The following is a 21525-nucleotide window of genomic DNA, read 5'->3' as shown; positions in this document are numbered from 1 at the left end:
TCAGCTGATTAGAATAAACGAAATGCCCTCGGGACAGAAGGCTGATTAGACCAACCGTAGAATGTTGAGTCCAAAAAATAGAAAGAAAAAAAATCTAAAAATCAAAAAATAAAAGAACAAAAAAATTTTTTTTTCATGCTTTTAATTACCTGTAATGTGATATGGTTTAAAACTACTTTTTAATTACTTAAACATCTGAAAAATATATGCTAATATCACACTCTGTCTATCATGGAAAGATATAAAAGCAGCCTTTCTGAAAAGATGCATTAACTCATTCAATGGTAGTTTCATCATCCACAAGACGACATAATCAGATTCACTATTGCAATGTTTTGTCACCCAATTACAGTGCACATTACTTTTATAAAAAAAATGCTATTGAAAATATTCACAAAATTTTTTAATAATGCCTCATAAGTGTAGTTACATTATTTTAAAAGGTTACTTATGGGTTCATTGTGTTATGTGGTTGCTTGGGAAAAACCTTCAGATGTTGAAATTATGACATTTTCTACTATGTGCAATTTCCTTCAACTGAAGCATTTTACTTTTGGATGTATCTCAATCACGAGTACATTTGTAGCTTTTAAAGTCTGCATTATAAAGTCCCTTGAAAGTGAAATAGGAGAATTGCATTTAAATATTCAATTCCGGTTCCACTGACAGACAGCACACTTTCTGAAAAAAAGGGTAATTTCATAGCTTGCATTTATATCAGTTACAAACTGAAGCTATTACACTTAAAAATGATCAAAAGCTTGGCTGGCAAGTTAGACTGAAAGCATAGGCAAGGCTATAAAGCAAAATAAACATCTACATCATTTTGGTTTTGTCATAAGCAGAAAAAGCAGTATGGTCAGAAAATATTTCTTTATCTATTGGTGGCTTTTGGATATTTCAATAGATAAAGCAAATAAATTGGGCTAAACAATAACAAGATGAAATCATTCCAGCCATATGAACTAAATCAAAAACGTGAACAAATTAATTAAAAGATTGCATGAATATAAACTAGCCTGGAAGCAGCGGTGGTTTGTCTGAGAAGGAACATATATTATCAGCAGTTCAACAAATATAAATTTTCATCAAGTACTCACTAAGACATGGATACAAACAAGGTAGTTTATGACTGGGGTGCCAGATAAAGCTAGTTTAAAAATACCCCATGATCCAATTCACATCTTGCATTAATATGCATCCTGGGTGATCGATCTTTAAGTGGACTACATTAAGTATGGGAGAAAATGCTTTATCAGACTCTTGGGGATTTGGTATGCACATGTCCATGTAACATTATTAATGCAAATTCAAAAGCATTTCAATGTGTTAATGCCATCATTGTAATAGTGTTTGAAAATGGTGGTAACTTTTTTCACCACTAGACTAATAGCTAAAGGCAATGCTATAGAAGCGAAGGAAGCTGTTTTTGTTTGTGTAGCTTTTTTCTACCGCCTCATCTATTTTTAGAAGTTTTGTTGGAAGGTAAGGATGTTTGAAACAGCCTGTATCTGACATGAGAAAGGTTTCTCTGAACATTTTTGCCTGAAAACAAAAGAAGACTGATGTAATAAATCATGCATGTGATCTGATTACGAGTGGTCACTGGAGAGAGATTCAAAATGCCAGGTGTAAATAGCTATGCGTTTCAGCTGTCCACTAGACAAGCTCCATGATCGGATCACTGGGGATGTTAACACCAGGTGTGAACAGGGTCTGTGGCCACCAAGCTCTTGTTTTAAAGCAAGCAGTGTTAAATCTAATACATTTCTTAAAAGAAAAGGCTTTGTGTAAGTACAGTGTCTATGCAGTGCAGTACAATTTTTACTAGATACTGTACATTGCTGAGATTGTGAAAGACAAAGGGGAATTATATGGATAATGTCCGTATGTAAAAAAAAAAAAAAAAATGTGTGTGGACCACAGTGACTTTGTTTCCCCAAACAGAAAAAGAAAGAAAGCACACAGATGAAAAAAGAATAATGTGGCTCCCTGTGCCAATGCACACATAATTCAGGTTTTTTCATTTGCTTTAGTGAACACAGTTAACCAACAGTGTAAACTGCTCAAAACAAGTGCATTTTGAATGATTTTATGTTGTCAACTAATAACCTAAAACACGGTTACTCTAAATCAGGGGTGTCCAATATTTTCCACAAAGGACCGGTGAGGGTGCAGGTTTTCATTCCAGGCAAGTCACACCCGATTCCACCTGTTTAGATCTTCACTTTAAATGGACTAACAGGTGTGGTCCTTGTTTGGTTGGAATGAGAACCTGCACCAACTCTGGCGCTTTGTGTAAATGACTGGAAAACCCGGCTAAATAGCCGACTAGATAGTAGTCTATAGCATAAGGACTACTATGCTATTATTCTTTTATTACCTATTTTTTATTAATGCTCTCCAACACAAAATATAATCACTACCTGCTCTGGTCTGGCAGCAAACTTTGTAATACACTCTAGGTACTCTCCAGTTTCAGTCTTTCAGCAACTGATGTTGGTCAGCAATAGATTCAAACTTAAATGACCAAAACAATTAATTCAACTCCAAAAACCTCTTGGTACCTCAAAGATCTTGGGTATTTCTGAACACATTTTTCTTCAAGAGCTCTTAAAATGCTGCAAGTGTTCTCATAAATATTCATAAATCACTGCTGTGCCCCCTCCCCCCCACACATTTCGAAACACTTATTTTCAGATGTGCATGCTGAATCATTGTATTTAAAGAATGAGACATTGACAATGACATGTCGAACAATGGAAACCCACCAGACGCAAAACTGGGGAAACAGGATTCTAAAGGCTAAAAAAAAAAAATCTGTATTATTAAAGAAAAACTGAAGTGCATGTAGAAGAGTAAGGGTAGAAGAGTAGGCTGAAAATTTGGGTTGTTATTAAAAAAATACATGCGGAACCAGGAATATATTTTCTCATTTGTTTTACATTTTCTAATGTACAATTATAATTCTGAGTAGAATAGAGTAGATCACTTTACTGCCTGTCACTCGATTTTCCTTTATAGTTTTTTTTCCCCACTTTTTACTGGCCGATTCTCCGTCATTCATATTTATAATATTTTAATTGTATTATATACAATAATAAAATGAGACATTCAGCTAAAAAGAAACAAACAAAAAAAAAAAACTGTGCCCAGTGTCACCAATCCCTCACCCTAAGAGAATTACAGATCACCTATAAAAAAAAATACAAAATAAAAAAAAACAAGAAATCCAGAAATGAAAATAAAAACAACCTTTCAAGTACAAGGGGTGCATATTAATAAAATGGTACACAACAAAAACATATAAATGCATTTAGATAATATACATTAGTAAAATATATTTATATAAAATGTATACAAAATGTTTTATGAAGTAAAAAGACCCACTCACCACAAACATGCTTATATGTAGAAAATATATGCAGAATACAATGCAGAATACAGAAAAAATATTTGTATGTTTATTTGTTTTACACATCTGCAGCTGTTTGTGCGTCATGTTTTTTTGTTTACAGAGCTGCTGTTGTCTCATGTGTTAAGGGAGTTTAGGGCACTACTGGGACCTTTTTCACTTCTCGGTTCTTCTTGTGCATGTGCTGTGTAATTTTGGCCTAAAAAGGAACATCATGCAGCATTAGCACAAACAACAGATGTGCACATAACCCTATAAAATGTTTCAGTAGCCTTTGCATCATTCATATGACAAAATGTAATTTTTATTTAAAGCATTCAAAAGGAACCCAAGTCACTGGCCTTTTGATTTATATTAGTATCAGATTCCTAAAAGTGTGAGTTTCTTAACACTTAATTCTCCACAAGTTTTTAATCAGGGGCTGCTCACACTAGGGCTGAAATGTCTAAAATGTGAAAAACACTTTAGCCAATTTGCTTAAAGCCAAAATGACTTTCCTTCAAAGAAAGCACATTAAAAGATGCAAATGAATCACAGACGTTTGTCTTAGCAACAATTTAGCATGAGCATGACGGGTATGTCTGTGTAAACACAAAACCTGTGTAATTCTCTCCTCCTTACTGAACTCCTTTATGGCTGCACATTGCACAATATATTCACTGGGAGCCTTTTACTGATTGATTTTATGATTTCTGACACCTTCAATAATCACGACATTTACAGGAGAACCGCTTTCTCTCTATGATCAGCTTGATTGGTTCAGCAGTCTGAGAGAGTGTGAGGGATGCAGTAAAAACTTCATAGGCATGATGTATTGCACTTTTATAGACAGAAATAAAAGAATCATGAGCGAGGAGAAGTATTGTAAAATTGATTTGTGAATGCAAGTACCTACTGTGGCACGGAGATGTTGAAAGGTGAGACTTCAAGAGCTAGGGTGAAAAATAAAACAGTAATAAAACCAATGAAAGAATTGGTGAATAGATAATAGTGTCAATTAGTTGGGAATGATCAGCTAATTTTGGATGATCAACATAATCTGCAATACCTTAGCATGATATTTATCCAGCTGCTCCAGCTGTTCATGCTGGACTGTCTGGAGCTGATCAAGCTCTTTGGACTGGCTCAAGGAGAGCTATTCATACACATTATAAATGTCATGTAAGACCATTTAAAACAAGCATTAAAAAATGTTAATATTTTATTTTAAAGATTCATCCATTTGACTCACAAGGCTAAAATATACCTTTTTCCTTTCTATTAGAAATTTTCTTGTGTTGTTGCTGTTCAGTTCTCGAACTCTCCTGCAGACACAAAATACCCCAAAACAAATCTAAGGCTGATAATAAACAGAATATATATTGCTAAAAAATGTGTCATTGTTGAATTGCTGTCCAGAGATGTTTGAAATTTACAGAAGGAGTCTCCAATATTAGAACTATAATGGAAAATTTTTTGAAAGAGGGAAAAAAGAGAGTATGAATTAAAAAAGACTATAGTAACAGGAACTCATTTGCAAAACAGACATTATATTATACAATATTATAAGAAAATAATCTATTCTATAACTGATTATTTCTATCCAATTCCTAACACATGCACTATGTATACATTTAAGCAGCAGACATCTTGAATGCTAACCATTAATAGACACTGAAATGCACTAAATCACAAGTTTGGCACAAATGAACTTTTTGTGACTACACGTGGCTGCTTGGACTTTCTCATTACCAGGATCATTACCGTTCTCTTTCAGCCTTGTTTTTGATGCTTTTGTCTTGACTGATAGCTTTACTGTTCTCCATTGATGACTTTGCTTGGTTAGCTCTCATCTCCTTACTCTGTCTGAAAGAAAACATAAACAAGTAATAAATGGAGCCGTTTGTTAGATCAGGAGTAATATCAAAATATAATACCAACTTGCTGCAGGACATCCAGTTTCCATTAACATCCCATGCTGCGTTTTATGGATAATATTTTCTACCCTGTCCCATAATAAACAAGTCTGCAGTGAGGGGGAAGAGGTGTACGGACCATAAAAGCTTAATATATTAAATTGGCAAGACAACTTAAGAAGATTCATACAACATGATAAATCAGAGCTGCCATCTATTTCAGTGTTGCAGCGTGATGTTTTAATAAACTACATCCCTAGAGAGAGAGAATAGCAAAATCCTGAGGTTTAGAGTCACCTTATAGACGACAGACTTGATTTGTGAAAAAAACACCTACAGGCAGCATGAGCAGAAAAGGAACTCAAAGTAAAGAGGCTGACCTGAGGCTATTATCTGGAACTGTAGGAAAGCATGAGGCCATCGCCAAGTTTGTGAATAAATGAAGTAACCCAGGGACACATTGTACATGAGGTACATGCACAAATCTGCAGTATCTTCAGACTTTGATTAACTGAGGAATGTTGAATGGATAACTGAGTGTGTCAAAGAATTAAAAGATTGGATGACATAACTTTCTATTAATAAATTCTGATAAGACAGGGATTTTGCTCATCGGCCCAAAAACCAGTACACAGAAGCTCTAGCATTTCAACATGCATTTAGAAAGATGTACTGTAACTACTAGTTCAACAGTAAAAGACCTGGGAGTTTTTTTTAGACAGCAAATTGTCTTTTAAAAATCATATCAACCATGTTACAACAACAGCCTTCTTCCACTTTAAAAATATTGCTAAGCTAAGAAACATGTTGTCTATATCTGATGCAGAGAAGCTCGTCCACGCATTCATGACCTCCAGACTGGACTATTGTAATGCATTACTGGGTGGTTGTCCTGCATCTTTAAAAAACAAGCTACAGTTAGTCCAGAAGGAGCAGCAACAGTTCTCACAAGGTCGAGAAAATATGACCATATAACCCCAACTTATCATCCCTACACTGGCTACCTGTTAGGTTTCAAATAAACTACAAACTACTGCTACTTACAAAACACTAAATGGTTTGGCTCCCATGTATCGTTCCAGCCTTGTAAAACGTTACAATCCGTCATGGTCTCAAAACTCTGGACTTCTAGTAGTTCCTAGAATAGCAAAGTCCACTAAAGGTTGTAGAGCATTCTCACATTTAGCTCCTAAACTTTGGAATAGTCTTCCTGACAGTGTTCGTGGCTCAGACACACTCCCCCAGTTTAACTGCAGATTAAAAACGTATCTTTTTAGCACACATCACATCATTACCTTGTGCTCCAGTACAACCTTATCATCTTGTGCTGTTAATATCATGAACAGCAGCTATGCTAATTCCTCTCCACTGCTTCTCTTTCTCTACCATCCTGAGGCATCCTGAGGTTGCTCCAGCCCCAGTCACGTCCCACCTCATGAAGATTGTGGACGTTTAAAGAAGTAGATGCCGAACTCACAAACATCCCGAACCATCTAGAGACGTAGCAGCGCCAATTGGATCCCACTTCATGTGGAGTTTGGACACTGGACCTCCTTAAGTGTTTCAAGGCTCTGGCATGGAGAAGCTGGTGTTGGATCTATGATGATCGCAAATGTTGAGCTATTTTATGAGTTGCTCAGTAGCTCCTAGTTTTATAAGTACAAATGACTGTTCTACAGTCTTTTACATCACTCATAATCTTACATTCCAGTGCTCATGTTAGTTATCACTCTTAATTGTTCTGTATTGTTTAAAGACTATAATCACACTCTTGATGTCACCCAAATGAGGATAGGTTCCCCTTTTAAGTCTGGTTCCTCTCACGGTTTCTTCCTCATAACAAAGGAGTTTTTCCTTGCCACAGTCACCATCAGGGATAAATGCACACCATTCACCTTAACTCTTAAAATTTGTAAAGCTGCTTGTCTGTTGTGTTGTGTGTTGTGAATGTCTGTTGTGAAAAGTGCTATAAAAATAAACTTGACTTGACTATTATTATTATTATTATTTTGATACCTTGAAAGTCTAAACACTACTCCTCCTAGAGTTTTTAAACTACATGAACCAAAGTCAGGCGTGTGCTTTGACTTTTCTGGCTGATCAGAGTGACAGTTTTCCCATTACAGGAGCTCAAGGGAGGTGGTAGCTCAGTGGTTAAGACTCTGGGTTAAGGACCAGGTCAGAGGTTCAATCCTAATCATTGCCAAGCTGCCATTCTTGGGCCCTTGCACAAGGCCCTTGTCCCTCTGTGCTTCAGAGGTGCTGTATCATGGCTGACCTGTGCTTTGACCCCAGATTCCTAACATCCCTGGTATATATGATAAAAGAATTTCACTGTGCTTTAATTTACATGTGACAAGTAAAAACTTTACCTTAATTTGTAGGCTGTTATAATGCCTCAACCTTTGAACATTTTTTTTCTAGACAGAGACTTTTGGGTTTCCCATTGTGTACAATCAAATATCCCCCCAACACACCCATAAACGTACATCAGAGCCTGACTGGAATGTGCAAGATTTCTCTCCAACTGTCAAAACTCTTGCACACCTTCATCCACAATTCCTGAAGCCCCTCTGCTCTCCCTCCTACTCGGTCAATGCACCTGTAACATTGACTCTCACTTCAACCATCTCTTCATTCACCTCTCTATCAACCTACCAGTAGTACAAACACACTCTTTTACTTTCTCTTCACATTTCTTTCCATCACTCTATATGCCTATATCACTTTTCAGTCCTCATATCATTCTAATAATAACCCTCTCTCCACCTACCTACTCTCTCACACCATCTGACATTCTAGCTGTATCACTCCGTCACCTTTCTTTTCACCAGTAACTGTCTGTTCCTCATCCTTTATTTTATGATGTCTTTTAACTTCAAGCTCCAAATCTCCAAGCTTACAAAACAGTTTTTAACTTTTAGGCTGACTTTGTTAAGCCAACATCAAAGTTTGTTGTGATGAACTTTTTCTAGTTCATCACAGCACTGATATTCAACTTGCATGAGAAACTTCAGTAAAAATCCACATTTATCTCATTACAGAATATCTCAAATGTTAAAGTTATCATAATGACCCTGGAATAGTACTTCTTTTGAAGAAGGATCCACAATCCAGGTAAACTTATTGACATGAATGGCTCACCGCTCATGGAGGTACGCAAGCTGCTGTGTCTGCGTTTCCTGTGTTATAAGCATCAACTTTCTGAGCAGTTCACACTGCTGTAGCATATGCTGGTCACTGAGGTCCTGGTTCTCAGCATTGTGGGTTTTCGTCATCTCAGCTAGTTCCTCTGCTTGAGCAGCAATAATGTTCTTCACCTGTCACAGCAGGACAAACCACTAGCTCACTGAGCAGGCAAGTGCTTTGCAAAGCGAAGAGCAAACTGCTTTGGAAAGACAGGAACAAACAGAATTCAGCACCTTTGTTTTGTGGTCTGTGGTCACAATCTTTATCCTCTTCTCCAGTTCCCCTCTGGTTTCCCAGTTACATTCACTAAGGGAGTATGAAAAATGAAAAAGACTGCAGTTTTGTTTTGTGAACATACCATCATTAAAATACATTCTGTGCTGTCCTATTATAATAAATAATCAGACTGATTGGTAATTATCATATAACCCAAACTATATGCATCTAGGATAGTGTTGTCCAATGCAGGATGCTGCTGCTTATATAGATCTACCTGACTCTCTTGCTACTTTTTTCTAATTGCTTTTCCAGGGCCCTCTTTTCTTTTTCATGTTGTGTCGCCATCTTTTCCGTCTGAGTATAATGAGATCTCTGCAAGGCAGTGTATGCCTGAAACAGGTTAAAAAAAAAAAAAAAAGAATCATCACATTTGAAACATTCAGGACTTTGTGTACTCATGTCCCTGATGGCACATTTAGTGAATAAATATTACAAATTTAAGTAAAACGTGTCCGTAAAAGAACCCATAATCCAATTACTACAAGTGTTGGAAAAAGAAACCAAGGTCTTTAGTCACCTCTGCATGCTTTCTCTCCAACGCATTCACCTCCTTCAGCTGTTTCTTTTCTAGTTTCATATATGCCTGGAATTTAAAAGGTGGAATGCAAACATTAAATAAATCATAGGTTTCAGTTAAGTTAATTCAATAATTAACACAAACAAGAAGCAAACTGTCTAGCGGCAAGTTAATTTTTTGTACCTTCATCTGTTTCAGGTCATCAATGGTAACTTGAGGCATGTTTAAAGGTTTAGAGGACACTGTTAAGATACAAGTAAATAAAAGTGAATAGTTTTACATAAAAGTACACTCAATGTGTCAGCAAATACCTTTAGTTCACATTTACTATACATTTACATTTACTTCACTATTCCTCTTAAAATGTAGCCCATAATTCACACCCCATTAAATTGTGTAAATGTAGAGAATAAAATAAAAAGTGAGCTTTGGTATCAAGAAGCCAGCTTTTATCCCACAGAAATGTATCTCTGGATTTACAAGCTGCAAAGCTGTCCCTGGGTTAGCATGGATACCTGACCTTGAGTCAGTGACCTGGATTATTCTGTGTATGCGCTGTCATGTCAAACTTCTTCAACACATTAAATGCTCTAAATCTGCCATTCAACCTTAACTTAGATAGAACTCTATAATAGTAAGGTCATGGATTAGATTTCTAAATAATTATGCAAATTGTAACAATAACAAAAAATACACAGATAGAAGAAAAGAAAGAGGTGGGAGATTGTGTGTATATGTGTTTTAGAGAGAAAACAGAGAGAAAACAACGACCGAGAAAGGACATGAGTAAAGGAGACAGACAATGTTTTTTTTTTTTTTTAAACTAATTATATTGAAAAGAAAGAAAAAAAAAATCAGGCAATGTTTTTCCAATTTCCAACTGTCCGGATTAGGTGAGCCTTGGTGTTCTTGGTAGTCAAGAGTTGAATTCGAAATTGTCTTTAGCTGTTGAAGCTCATCCTCCTCAACCCTACAGCTACATTTCCTCGACTAGCTTCTTGTAGCTGCCTGCATTAAATTCAAAACGGTGATTCTCAACTACAAAGCCAAAAAACAATACCAGCACCCCCACCTCACAGCTCTTACTGCACCCTGCACTACACTATACTGGCTCCAATTCTGTTGAATTGGAGCCAGTATAGTTCTCACCATTTTTCACCATTTCTCAATGTACAGAAGAGACATGCTTCAAGACTCTTGTCTGTCCTGGCAACTAAGTAGTGGAACAAACTTTCACTTGATGTCCAAGCAGCTGAGAAACTTTAAACCTCCCTTATTGGTTTTTAAATTAGCACTTCTCCTTGATGTATGTAATTAATGTAGATGTAATGACTGATGTATTATTAGTCTGTGTCCTAATAAAACTGTTTTAGAATGTGTTTAGTGATAGAGACTTCGAACCACTTTTGTATGTCTGGATAAGTGCGTCTGGCAAATGCCATAAATGTAAATGTTTTTGCTCACCACACATGGCTCTTTGAAGTTTTTTCTTGTTTGTTTAAAACGACCCTGTTGTGTATAAAATTCCCAAGAGATCAACTCTTTTTTACATACTCAAACCAGCCATCTGGCACCAACAACCATGCCACAAGCCACTGATATTCACATTTTCCTCATACTGCTGTTTGATGTGAGCATTAGCTGAAGCTTTTGACTTGTACCTGCATGATGTTATGATGTTATGGGTTGCCCTGCACTACTGCCAGATAAATGACTTCTTACATAAATGAACGAAAGAGCAAGGGTACAGGTGTCCCTAATAAAGTGGCTTATGACTGTATATTATTGCCCATAATCTGGAAAATGTATTTTTGGACCAAATGAACCACCAACAAACACCTAGTGCATTACAGAGTAAAACACATAAAAGTCAGTTCATGTAATTCTGAAAGTAATAATAATAAAAAGCAGTTAAAGAAATATAGATAAAAAAAAAATTATAATAAATGAATATAAATTTTACCCATTCTTGAGGGAATGCTCGGATTCTGTCCTGATGATGTTGGGTGTCGCTCAGAAACTTTCTGAGGTGACATGGCCTTTGGATGATTTGTCTTTCCTCTCTTAGACTTTTTTGGGCTGTCATTTGGCACCTCAGCTATCTCCCACTGTACACACAAGCACAGGAATCAGTCTCATCAATGATTACACTTTGTAGCAAATAAAGTTTTTAATGTCTATCACATCAACATATACTAAATTCATTCAGAGCATTTTCTTAAACAGAATTCAGTGACAAATAATTTTTTGCATGACAAATGCTGCTTATGAATTGAGTGAGATTAAAATAAATGCACTATGAATAATATAGTCTCCATGGCTCTTATACTTATATAGTATTATTCTTACAGAGGATCATACACCTAATGAAATGAACAAAACACCTCGGCCTTGTAATGACCTTCTTTAGTGGTCAGTGAAGACCAACACAGAGAGAATATGTATAAAAAACAAGAAAAACAAACAAAGAAGACTTGCAATACTTAAACTAATCTAACAAGCTTATGTCGATTTCCTTTACAATAGAAATTGTTTGTTTCTGTCCACACAAACTAGTGTTCAGTCTCAAGACTGACCTACTGCAACTTGTTCCTGGAAAAGTCTGCCACTAAAAAAACATTTGACTATGCAACTGATCCAGAATGCAGCCACAAAATTAGTTTTCAACCTTCCTATGTTCTGCAAAACCACCCCTCTGCTATGTTCCCAACATTAGCTTTCTGGATGTGCCAAAAACAGGCCAGCATCACGCACCCTCTGATCTATAACCACTGCTCAATTGGTCCCTCCATAGAATTGAATAGAATAGAACAGCCTTTATTTGTCACATATACATTACAACACAGCAAAATGATTTTCTTCGCATATCCCAGCATGCTTGGAAGCTGGGGTCAAAGCGCAGGGTCAGTCATTATACGGTGGCCCTGGAGCACAGAGGGTTAAAGGCCTTGCTCAAGGGCCCAAGAGTGGCAGCTTGGTGATACTGATCAGTAACCCAGCACCTTACCCACTGAGCTTCCACTTACCCCATATCTCAAGGTACTAGAAGAAAAATGCTTCAATACTCTTTTCTGTTTTGGCACCAAGGTGGTGAAGCTGAGTCACTTGCAATCCTCAAAATTATGTCTAAATACATTCCTCTTCCAGAGTTTCTTAAATGAGCATTTTTTAAACTTTGCTTTCCAACCATTTTCTCTCCCAACAAAGTTTTACACAGATGGTATTCTTAGTCTGTGTCTTAATCAACCAGTTTTAGAATGTATTTAATGATGGAGACTTTGTAAGTCTCTCTGCATACGGGCTTCTGCCAAATGCCACAAACGTACATACTGTACAGTAGTGTTGCTGCTGTATCACAGTGCCTAAAATGGGGGTCAGTCTAGACACTATACAAACATTATTAACCAAATGTTCTTCAACAGCAACAAATAATAACTATCTTAAAAACATGGCCTAAAATATGACCCAAATTTATTATTGCTATAGAAATGGATGTGAGCTTATACAGATTGTGGTTTTATTATCTACATATGAACATACAAATAAAGGGAAAGAACAGATGAGAGTAGGTTATAGATATATAGTCATATATACATTTTTGTAAACAGTGCCATAATTCCAAAATGTATCAGCCAATAGTGTGTATATATATATATATATATATATATATATATACACACACACACATACACACACACACACACACACACAGTACAGACCAAAAGTTTGGACACACCTTCTCATTCAAAGAGTTTTCTTTATTTTCATGACTATGAAAATTGTAGAGTCACACTGAAGGCATCAAGGGCTATTTGACCAAGAAGGAGAGTGATGGGGTGCTGCGCCAGATGACCTGGCCTCCACAGTCACCGGACCTGAACCCAATCGAGATGGTTTAGGGGTGAGCTGGACCGCAGAGTGAAGGCCAAAGGGCCAACAAGTGCCAAGCATCTCTCGGGGAACTCCTTCAAGACTGTTGGAAGACCATTTCAGGTGACTATCTCTTGAAGCTCATCAAGAGAATGCCAAGAGTGTGCAAAGCAGTAATCAAAGCAAAAGGTGGCTACTTTGAAGAACCTAGAATATATATTTTTCAGTTGTTTCACACTTTTTTGTTATGTATATAGATCCATATATAATTCCACATGTGTTAATTCATAGTTTTGATGCCTTCAGTGTGAATCTACAATTTTCATAGTCATGAAAATAAAGAAAACTCTTTGAATGAGAAGGTGTGTCCAAACCTTTGGTCTGTACTATATATATCATATTACAGACACTTATTGTTTCATTTTAAATCCAATGTGCAAGAGTATTGAGGTAATAGCAAACAAGTATCATTTTATAATTGAGCATGGCATTGTTGCTCAATTATTTACTCATAATGTTCAAGCACAATGTGTACTGTCAGATAAATAAATTATTTCTCCTTGATTAGGATGGATATGTGCAAAAACAACATTGCGGTGAAAAAAAAATCTAGGTTGTTTAATTCATTCTCACACCAATTGCCTCTATAGTACAAACAATAAAAAAAAAAAAAAAAAAAAAAAAAAACAACAACAACAACAACAACAACGCCTGGTCTTATTTTCTTCTGGTCCAATGTTAATTTATTTAGTTAAATTAAATGTATTAATTTAATTAATTAAATTATTTTTCTATATTTAAAAATAATAACAAATTTGCAAAATATATTAATAATGAGAAAATATATGCTTATAATTTAGAGTCAAAAAGTGCACCCTAAATGTAGAGTAATAATTAATAAGCATGGCTGAAATTCATGCAGTATTTATGAAGATGCTCACCGTCTCAATGCCCATAGCTCTCATTTGGTCTGTTCTCTTTTCACAAATGGATAAGAACTTTTTCGGGTCAGACAGGGCATCCACAATAGCTACAGAAGAAAAAGAATGAATGGAACTGCACACCTGACAATTTAATAAAAAAAAATATAATTAAAGCTAACAAACAAAATATGGATTATATGAGGATGGTTAATTGTACTTTAGCAACAAGAAGTGTTGAATATGCCTCCTACACCAAACCCAAATTACCTCCAAATCCATCAGGTACGTATGTTTTGAGGATAATGTTGCAGAAGATGGTGGGTAAGGAAAGAGGATTGTTGCCCTCATTTCTTAGGGAGATGTGTCTATAGCCAGCCTGTAGACCGTCCAGGGGGAGAATCCTCTGACCAATCAGCTTATTGTTGTCATCATACACCGCTATTCTGAGCACTGCGAGGTCCGGAAGGATTACCTTTGGGTTGGTGGAAAGTATAATATTCACTGGGTGGGTGTGATGGGGTAGTGTGTGTGTGTGTGTGTGTGTGTGTGTGTGTGTGTGTGTGTGTGTGTGTGTGTGTGTGTGTGTGTATGTTGACGCATGAGGAATTTCACTGATAAGCAGAAATTCAACATGCAGTGGAGCAAAGATATGAGGACAGCAAGTCAGAGTGGCAGAGTAACTCACACAGTTGCTTTCCTGCCTGAAGTCTTAAAGCTTTCTGTAGATTAAGTTTAATGATACCGTAAAGATTTTAAAATGAAGCAATGCCCTGAAGCCTAGCCCAAGACTACAGTATGTGGAAAAGAGATGGCTGAAATAAATCCAGATATTACAGATATCTAAATTCATAAATCTGGACATAAACAGATATTACCTTTCTAAAAACGAATGGTTCTTCATTGTATACAGGGTTTAGGCCATTGTTCAGGACCATCCTCGTGCGAAACTCCTTGCGAATGGTATCTGTGGGCAGGCCATACATATCCACCTCCACATATGTGCCAATCTTTTTGTCAGACAAAAACTGGCCTGAAATTACCTACATCAAAAATAAATGGTAAACAGGGAAGAATTATTCTCAGACATTTAATGAAGATGGTTCAGGCTTCACACCAGGAGCAAAATAATCTAATAAATGAATCTAAAAGAACATGACACCTGGATGCAGAACCTGAGGAGAGCTGGTACTTTTATGTCTTTCCTCTAAATTCAGATTCTTTCATGCCTTTCCTCTAAAATCTGACTCTTTCATGTCTTTTCTTCAAACTCTGTCATCATGAACCTACGCAGTTCAGCTCAAATATGTTCAGGATGTCTTGTCTTGCCTAGTCAAAACTTTTTGCCAACTTTTATTGGAGTTTTGTTAATCTGGTCTTGAATAAACTAAGATTTAAAAACACAATATTTTAAATAGATTAACCTGGACACTGCAAGTGGCTGCTATCACTCCATCCACAGGGGTTTCAGAGAAAGGGTCAAATGTTCGATCTGGCCGACGCATGAAATCTGGTTTCAGCAAATAACTGCAAGGACAAAACATTAAGTAACCTGTCAAAACCCAGTTTATTTCCATTATAGTTCAATTGAGCCATTAGTTCTAGTCCCCTTAAAGCAATGAGCCTTTTAATTAGTTCAGCCTTGTCTCATATTCAATATATAGTGCATACAGATGTGAAACACTTACCAATATTATACTACTTTGCCTTGATAAATGTGTTTAATGTTGAAGGTTACACAATACCATGACATTAAAACTTTTGTAATACTATTCTTTTATGTAATGATCATATTATAACATGTATTCACATATTAATAGCACAATAATTAATTCACATTAATCACTTGCCTGATAAAAAAACAAAACAAAACAAAAAAACACAACCAATGGCCACTACACAAAATATAGAGTATCCCAAAGTATGTGGACGCCTGGATTCACACACGATTCTTTCCCAAACAATTCCTACAACTGTGTAAACATTTTTATTTTTATGCAGTACTATAAAGAATTCATATTCACTAAAACTAAAGGCCCAAACTAAATGTTCATGCAGGATGATACCCCTGTGCACAAAGTGAGGTTTATAATGAAATGATTTGCTAAGTTTGGTGTGAAAGAATGGGAGTTGCCAGCACAGAGCCCTAAAGACTTTTGAAAGAAATTGGAACAGCAACTTCTTCCTACTGGCCAGCTATCAGTGCCAATGTGCTAATGTCTGACTTGGTACAAATTCACTCAGGTGCATTACAATGTTGTAAAAAAAACATTCCTAGGAAAATAGAGGTAATTTTAACAGCAGAAGGACAATAAATATACAACGTGTCCAAAAAAATTATCATACATAAGGAAATATGTTGTGTGTGGAGGTTCACTTAGGTTTCCATAATACTTTCAGTCTTGAATTTGTTGAGAAGCAAGTTTTTTGGTAAACATTTTCAGACTTTTCAAAGACTTCTGGGACAAAGTGTATAATGAGATGTTCAGCAAGCACATATGGGTACAATTGGTCAGGTGTCTACAGACATCAGAGTTTTTAATAAATGCACTGTGATAGTAAAACACAGCAAATAAAATACCTCACAATTAGACAGAAAACCCAACATTTTTGGTTTACAGGGCTTAATGCAATTAGTAAGTAAAGTAAATATTTTAGGCCCGGAATTAAAAGTAAACAAAAGAAGAATTATTTTAACTTCCACACAATTTTCTTTAAATTTGACAAATGATTTTGTCACATACCCACATGACCCATTGTACTCAAACTTTCCTTGGTTCAACTGCATAGCCAAATCTAAAAAAGAAAGGCAGAAATTTTGTCAGAAACTTAACAGAACAGTAAAATAATTTTCTTCATATCCTAGTTGCTAGAAGATTGCACTGAATGCAAATATATAAAAATATACGAAGCTAAACTCTTGAAATCTGATACAATGCTTTAAAACAGTGGTCTTCTATGATGTATTTGGACACAAGACATTGCCTCAATGGGACTGGGTTCCTTTAGCTCAACAGTTTCAAAATTTGGTTTAGCTCAGGCTTCGTGACATTTCCAGTGATTTCCCAAACCCGATTACTTCCTGACTCTCAAACACAATCTGGCATATTAAGTCTCAGAAGACCACAGTAGTACAAACAGGTTTCTGATTGCAGAGGGCATTCATCTGGGCTTCAGCTCCGCACTGGGCTTCTGAAGTAACTCGGAAATGTGACCGCTCCAGATGTCTTGGAATGACTACTGTGAGCATGTGTGAATATGCAAAACCATGGCTTCTCCACAAACTACTGTAGTCACTGACTAGTGATATGTTAAAAAACAAGTACACAGCAAAAGCACTCTGGTTGCACAAATTTGACCAAAACAACAACCATCTAAATATTGCTATAGCGGTTTAGCTGATTAAACTAAAATCACATTTTGGAAAAAACCTTCATGATTGGAAATATACCTGACTGTTAATTGCTTTGCCACTGGTTCTAGAAATAGAAGGTATAACAATGTTGTACAACTACAGCAAGCTTAAGGCACTGGAGCAGTCAGGCCCATTCTGGCATGCTGTGGAAAATAATGGAAGTGGTTTTAAATCTCTGACAGTATGTGTACTGAGGGGGTTGTTACACCAAGTGACAGTGGTGCTATTCGCATTACCTGGGGTCTGGAAGTTCAGTGCAACCATCTGGCACCCGGCGTTCCAAAATATCTGAGGCATATAATTACTAGAGTCCACTCTGCCTCCTTTGGGGTAGATCCGACTCATCTGGCGCTTGTTGTAACTGTGGATCTCAGTCAGGGGAAAAACATGAAGGTTTTGCAGAATTAAAGTAGAATCTGTGGATTGTTTGTAGATCAAAACACTTTTGGAAAAAAAGAGTAAATGCCACGGGGCACATTCACACTAAAGGCTTTTGTTTTATAGACCACAAGTATCCTCAGTTTAAATTCTTATTTTTGAACACGAGTAGAAAGAACTATTGTGAACTTTTTTTAGTGATACTTTTTCCAATTGATGCAGTCTTTCTTTTGTAAGCCATTCTTACATGTTTTAGAGGACAATGGGCATTTATTGTCATAACATTTCTTTACTCCAATGGCCAAAAGAAAAAAAAAAAAAAAATCCATTGTGTCTTTCATTTCCTCTTCAATAATTTTAAATGCTTTAGATAGACAAACAACCCTTAAGGTAAATGACTTGTCTCATTTATATAACAAGCAACCATTCATTGAGCACTCGTGCCTCTTGGTGATAAGATAATATATTTTAAGTCACAAGCAAACTTTTGTAAACACACCAATGAGTAGATTTAAATCAAAGGAAACCCAAAGGAATATTTTCTTCACAGTACACTAATCCCAATGTGGACAGGTCATATTAATCAATATAAGAAAGTAATTTGCTCAACATTCTGACTATTTTTTTTTTTTTTTTTTTATTAAAACTACCAATTCACCATAGGACATGATATCTTTCTTGAGTTTCATAATCTGTAATGGGAACACAAGGTTCAGACAAAACCAATAAGTCAGTCGCACACAACTGTCTTTTGAGAAACAGGCAACAGATCTCTAAAGTTGCCAATCTTCAAGCAAACCATGACAAGCTGTTCCTCAAATAAACCATAATTTGCTGTAGCCTGTGTAAAAGGAATGACACAGAAACTCGTATAGAACAACCATCACTAACAGATGTGCTACAATCTACACAGTCCAGCATCTGCATGGGGTTGACTTAAAAAAATACTCACAAGAGTATAAGCAGAGTTGGCAAGAACCAGGGAGTAGAGGGTGCTGCTAAGCTCTTGCATATGTATGCTAACTAAATGTATGCCAGCATGCAATTCAGTGTATGAAGTACAAACTGGCAAATAATAGACTCAAACTAGCTGGCAGTTTGGAAAAACATACATTCAGTGATTACAGTGCTTGTGAATCTTATGGGTGATTCAGATTATGTGTCAAGCACCCTGCTAGATTGATTATGGTTAGCAAAAAATTTATGTAGGTGCATGTAAAACAAACATTCTATCATTAATTCTGTTAAAATTCTACTTAATTCACAACATCTCTGCTGAAAATGTATGAATACAGAACTGATGGCTACAATTAATACCCAAGGCAGTAATAAGTAAGTAATTTATTTTTCCTAGAGTAAATATTAACTTATAATTTTCCATTTCATTTGAAGTGCATTGTCAAACCTTGTTTATTAATGATTTAATAAATAAAATAAAAAAAATGTAATTTGATAATTACACACACACACACACACACACACACACACACACACACACACACACACACACACACACTAAATATATATAACAGTTTATATAAAAACCTACCATTTATACAACAAAAATATGCTAAAATGTGCACAAATTATGGTTTTCTAGCTAAACTATCATGTTTTTCTCGAATACAACACTTTCCTCTGTAATTAAATGCCCCAAACATGTTAAATAAGAGTATTTTGCAGTGTTACAGAAAGAAAAAAAAAATTATATCTAAGATAGGCTCTTTGTCTCTTTAGCAGATTCAACTTGACTTATTATTTGGTGAGCAGCAATTCATATTTTACTATTAGTAATTCAATTATTCAGTTGCTGAAAAGTGCAATATGCTGCTGATCACTGAAAGTACTTGCCTAATGAGAACTGACTTTCTGATTAATTGCTGAGCCAATTATAGTCAATGTTCTGGTTAGTTTTCTTGTCATGTGTGGACATCAATCTAACACCATACTGGCGTATGTAAGACACACAATAATTTAGAAAAATGTAAGTTAACATGGCTGTCATTGTAATAAACCAATTGCTATACACAGTTCTCTTTGATTAATAGTTTTCAATAAATTCTATACATGTTTTGAAATCCAAGACTCTCTTCCTCAAGTCTACTTTCCTGCTCTGTTGCTCAGTACCAGAGGCTGAAATGGACACTACTGGACTGTTACATTCTATGCCACATCTTCAATATTGGCACTTACACACATGTACCCTTGTTATGAGTGGAATGTTGCACAGAATGTAACCACATATTTGTTCAAATTTAAATTCTATTGAATGAATTTGCACAACTGGCAATACTGGATAATGTATATCATTAAGATACCTTCGTTATGCAGAAGGTAGTTGTCGTCATTAACTAAATGTTTTTGTTGCAATTCTTTGATTAAAATAATAGCTATGTGGTCTAATTATGTGGTCTAGTTTTACCGAGTGATTATTTAGGAATGTTTTTAAATAAAACATTCTCAAAACTGTCTCCTGCTAACGGAATATTAAAGTGAGTCCTGAAATAAATAATTTATAAGCATGCTTGCAGCTGACCAATGGTAATTCATCTCATGTGGCATGGGGGATTGTCTATTTTGGTTTAAGAGCTTTAATTGAAAACGGGTTTTCATTATACACTTGAAACCACAATTTCCACAAATTATTACCCAGAGACTATCATTAGTGGACAAGCTGTTAGCAGGGGAAAAAAAAGGCAAGGATACTTGACAAATTCAATAGCGTTGGTCCGTAAGTATCCCAGTCCTACTGACTCATTGAAGGAAGACATGTTGTAGTAGATGTTCTTCTCTGCAGAAAATGATAAGAAATAGTATAGCTTTAGGGTACACTTTAAATACCAATAACAGTGTTAAAGAAATAAAAACATTCCACTTTTGCCATCTTATCGACCAGTTTCATGAGTGAATAACCGGAGGCTTTTCTTCAAGCTTTAACTATTTATCAAATATGCACATTTCGATTCTGAAATAAGTCATAAACTATGATGCATATTAAGCTCATAACATTTATCTTGAAATGTTAAGACATCATATATTAGTACATATATACATATACACACAATAATTACAATTCTTTTTGTGGAAAACATTCCACAGATTACTCTTAAGAAGCAACCTTAAAATATTTCATGATATATAATTTTGTTTTCATTAGTCAAACAAGTAACCAAAAGTAACACTTTTGAAGCTGGAATTTCTATAAGAGCAACAAGAAGGAAGCAATGAGCTGCCTGGAGCTAAAAGCATGCTGGAGACCTAGCAAATATGTGTAACTATTTTTGGTCTTTTAAGATGAAAACTGAACTTTTTTTCACTGGCACCAAGTGCTACATTTGGCAGAAACCCAACACTACTTATCATCCTAAGTACACCATTCCTGCTGTAAAGCATGGTGGTAGTATCATAATATTGCAACTTGCAAAGGCTACTTTGTGTTAACAGGAGCTAGGAAACTATTTAGAGTGGGCGGACAAATACAAAACAATCCTAGAAGGAAACTGTTCCAGTCTGGATTAAATGAGCTCCTTCTAACATGATGATAACACTAACCATATGGTCAAAACTTCACTAGATAAGTTCAGAACCAAACTGAAGGTGTTTGGCAAATTTGCCTATAAGATTGGACAAAGTGATCAGGATCCAGA

General features: G+C 35.9%; 1 protein-coding gene across 9 annotated transcripts in view; it reads right to left on the bottom strand.

Annotated features, from left to right (window-relative positions):
- Positions 1–2703: 2703 nt before the first annotated feature.
- The window catches only part of plcb4a (phospholipase C, beta 4a), a 37217-nt gene continuing 18395 nt past the window's right edge, over positions 2704–21525 (bottom strand). For 3 of the 9 annotated variants that reach the window (XM_083545488.1, XM_083545490.1, XM_083545489.1), the window contains exons 20-37: positions 20585–20669; positions 17737–17861; positions 16830–16881; positions 15510–15612; positions 14964–15128; positions 14356–14560; positions 14107–14195; positions 11259–11403; positions 9479–9537; positions 9296–9361; positions 8993–9108; positions 8733–8805; positions 8455–8630; positions 5159–5260; positions 4647–4719; positions 4464–4550; positions 4311–4347; positions 2704–3614 (exon numbers count right to left, since the gene is read on the bottom strand). In XM_083545488.1, coding sequence (XP_083401614.1) covers positions 3532–3614; positions 4311–4347; positions 4464–4550; positions 4647–4719; positions 5159–5260; positions 8455–8630; positions 8733–8805; positions 8993–9108; positions 9296–9361; positions 9479–9537; positions 11259–11403; positions 14107–14195; positions 14356–14560; positions 14964–15128; positions 15510–15612; positions 16830–16881; positions 17737–17861; positions 20585–20669 — 1841 coding nt within the window. In that variant the 3' untranslated portion in view covers positions 2704–3531. Of the gene's footprint in view, positions 3615–4310; positions 4348–4463; positions 4551–4646; positions 4720–5146; positions 5261–8454; positions 8631–8732; positions 8806–8992; positions 9109–9295; positions 9362–9478; positions 9538–11258; positions 11404–14106; positions 14196–14355; positions 14561–14963; positions 15129–15509; positions 15613–16829; positions 16882–17736; positions 17862–20584; positions 20670–21525 lie in introns of those variants that run through there. The other 6 variants (XM_083545491.1, XR_014534223.1, XM_083545492.1 and 3 more) reach the window with 6 other exon arrangements.

The sequence above is a fragment of the Silurus aristotelis genome, assembly GCF_946808225.1.
Source record: "Silurus aristotelis genome assembly, chromosome: 6".
Lineage (NCBI taxonomy): Eukaryota > Metazoa > Chordata > Actinopteri > Siluriformes > Siluridae > Silurus > Silurus aristotelis.
The sequence above is the reverse complement of the archived record's forward strand: the minus strand, read 5'-3'. Positions and strand labels throughout refer to the sequence as shown.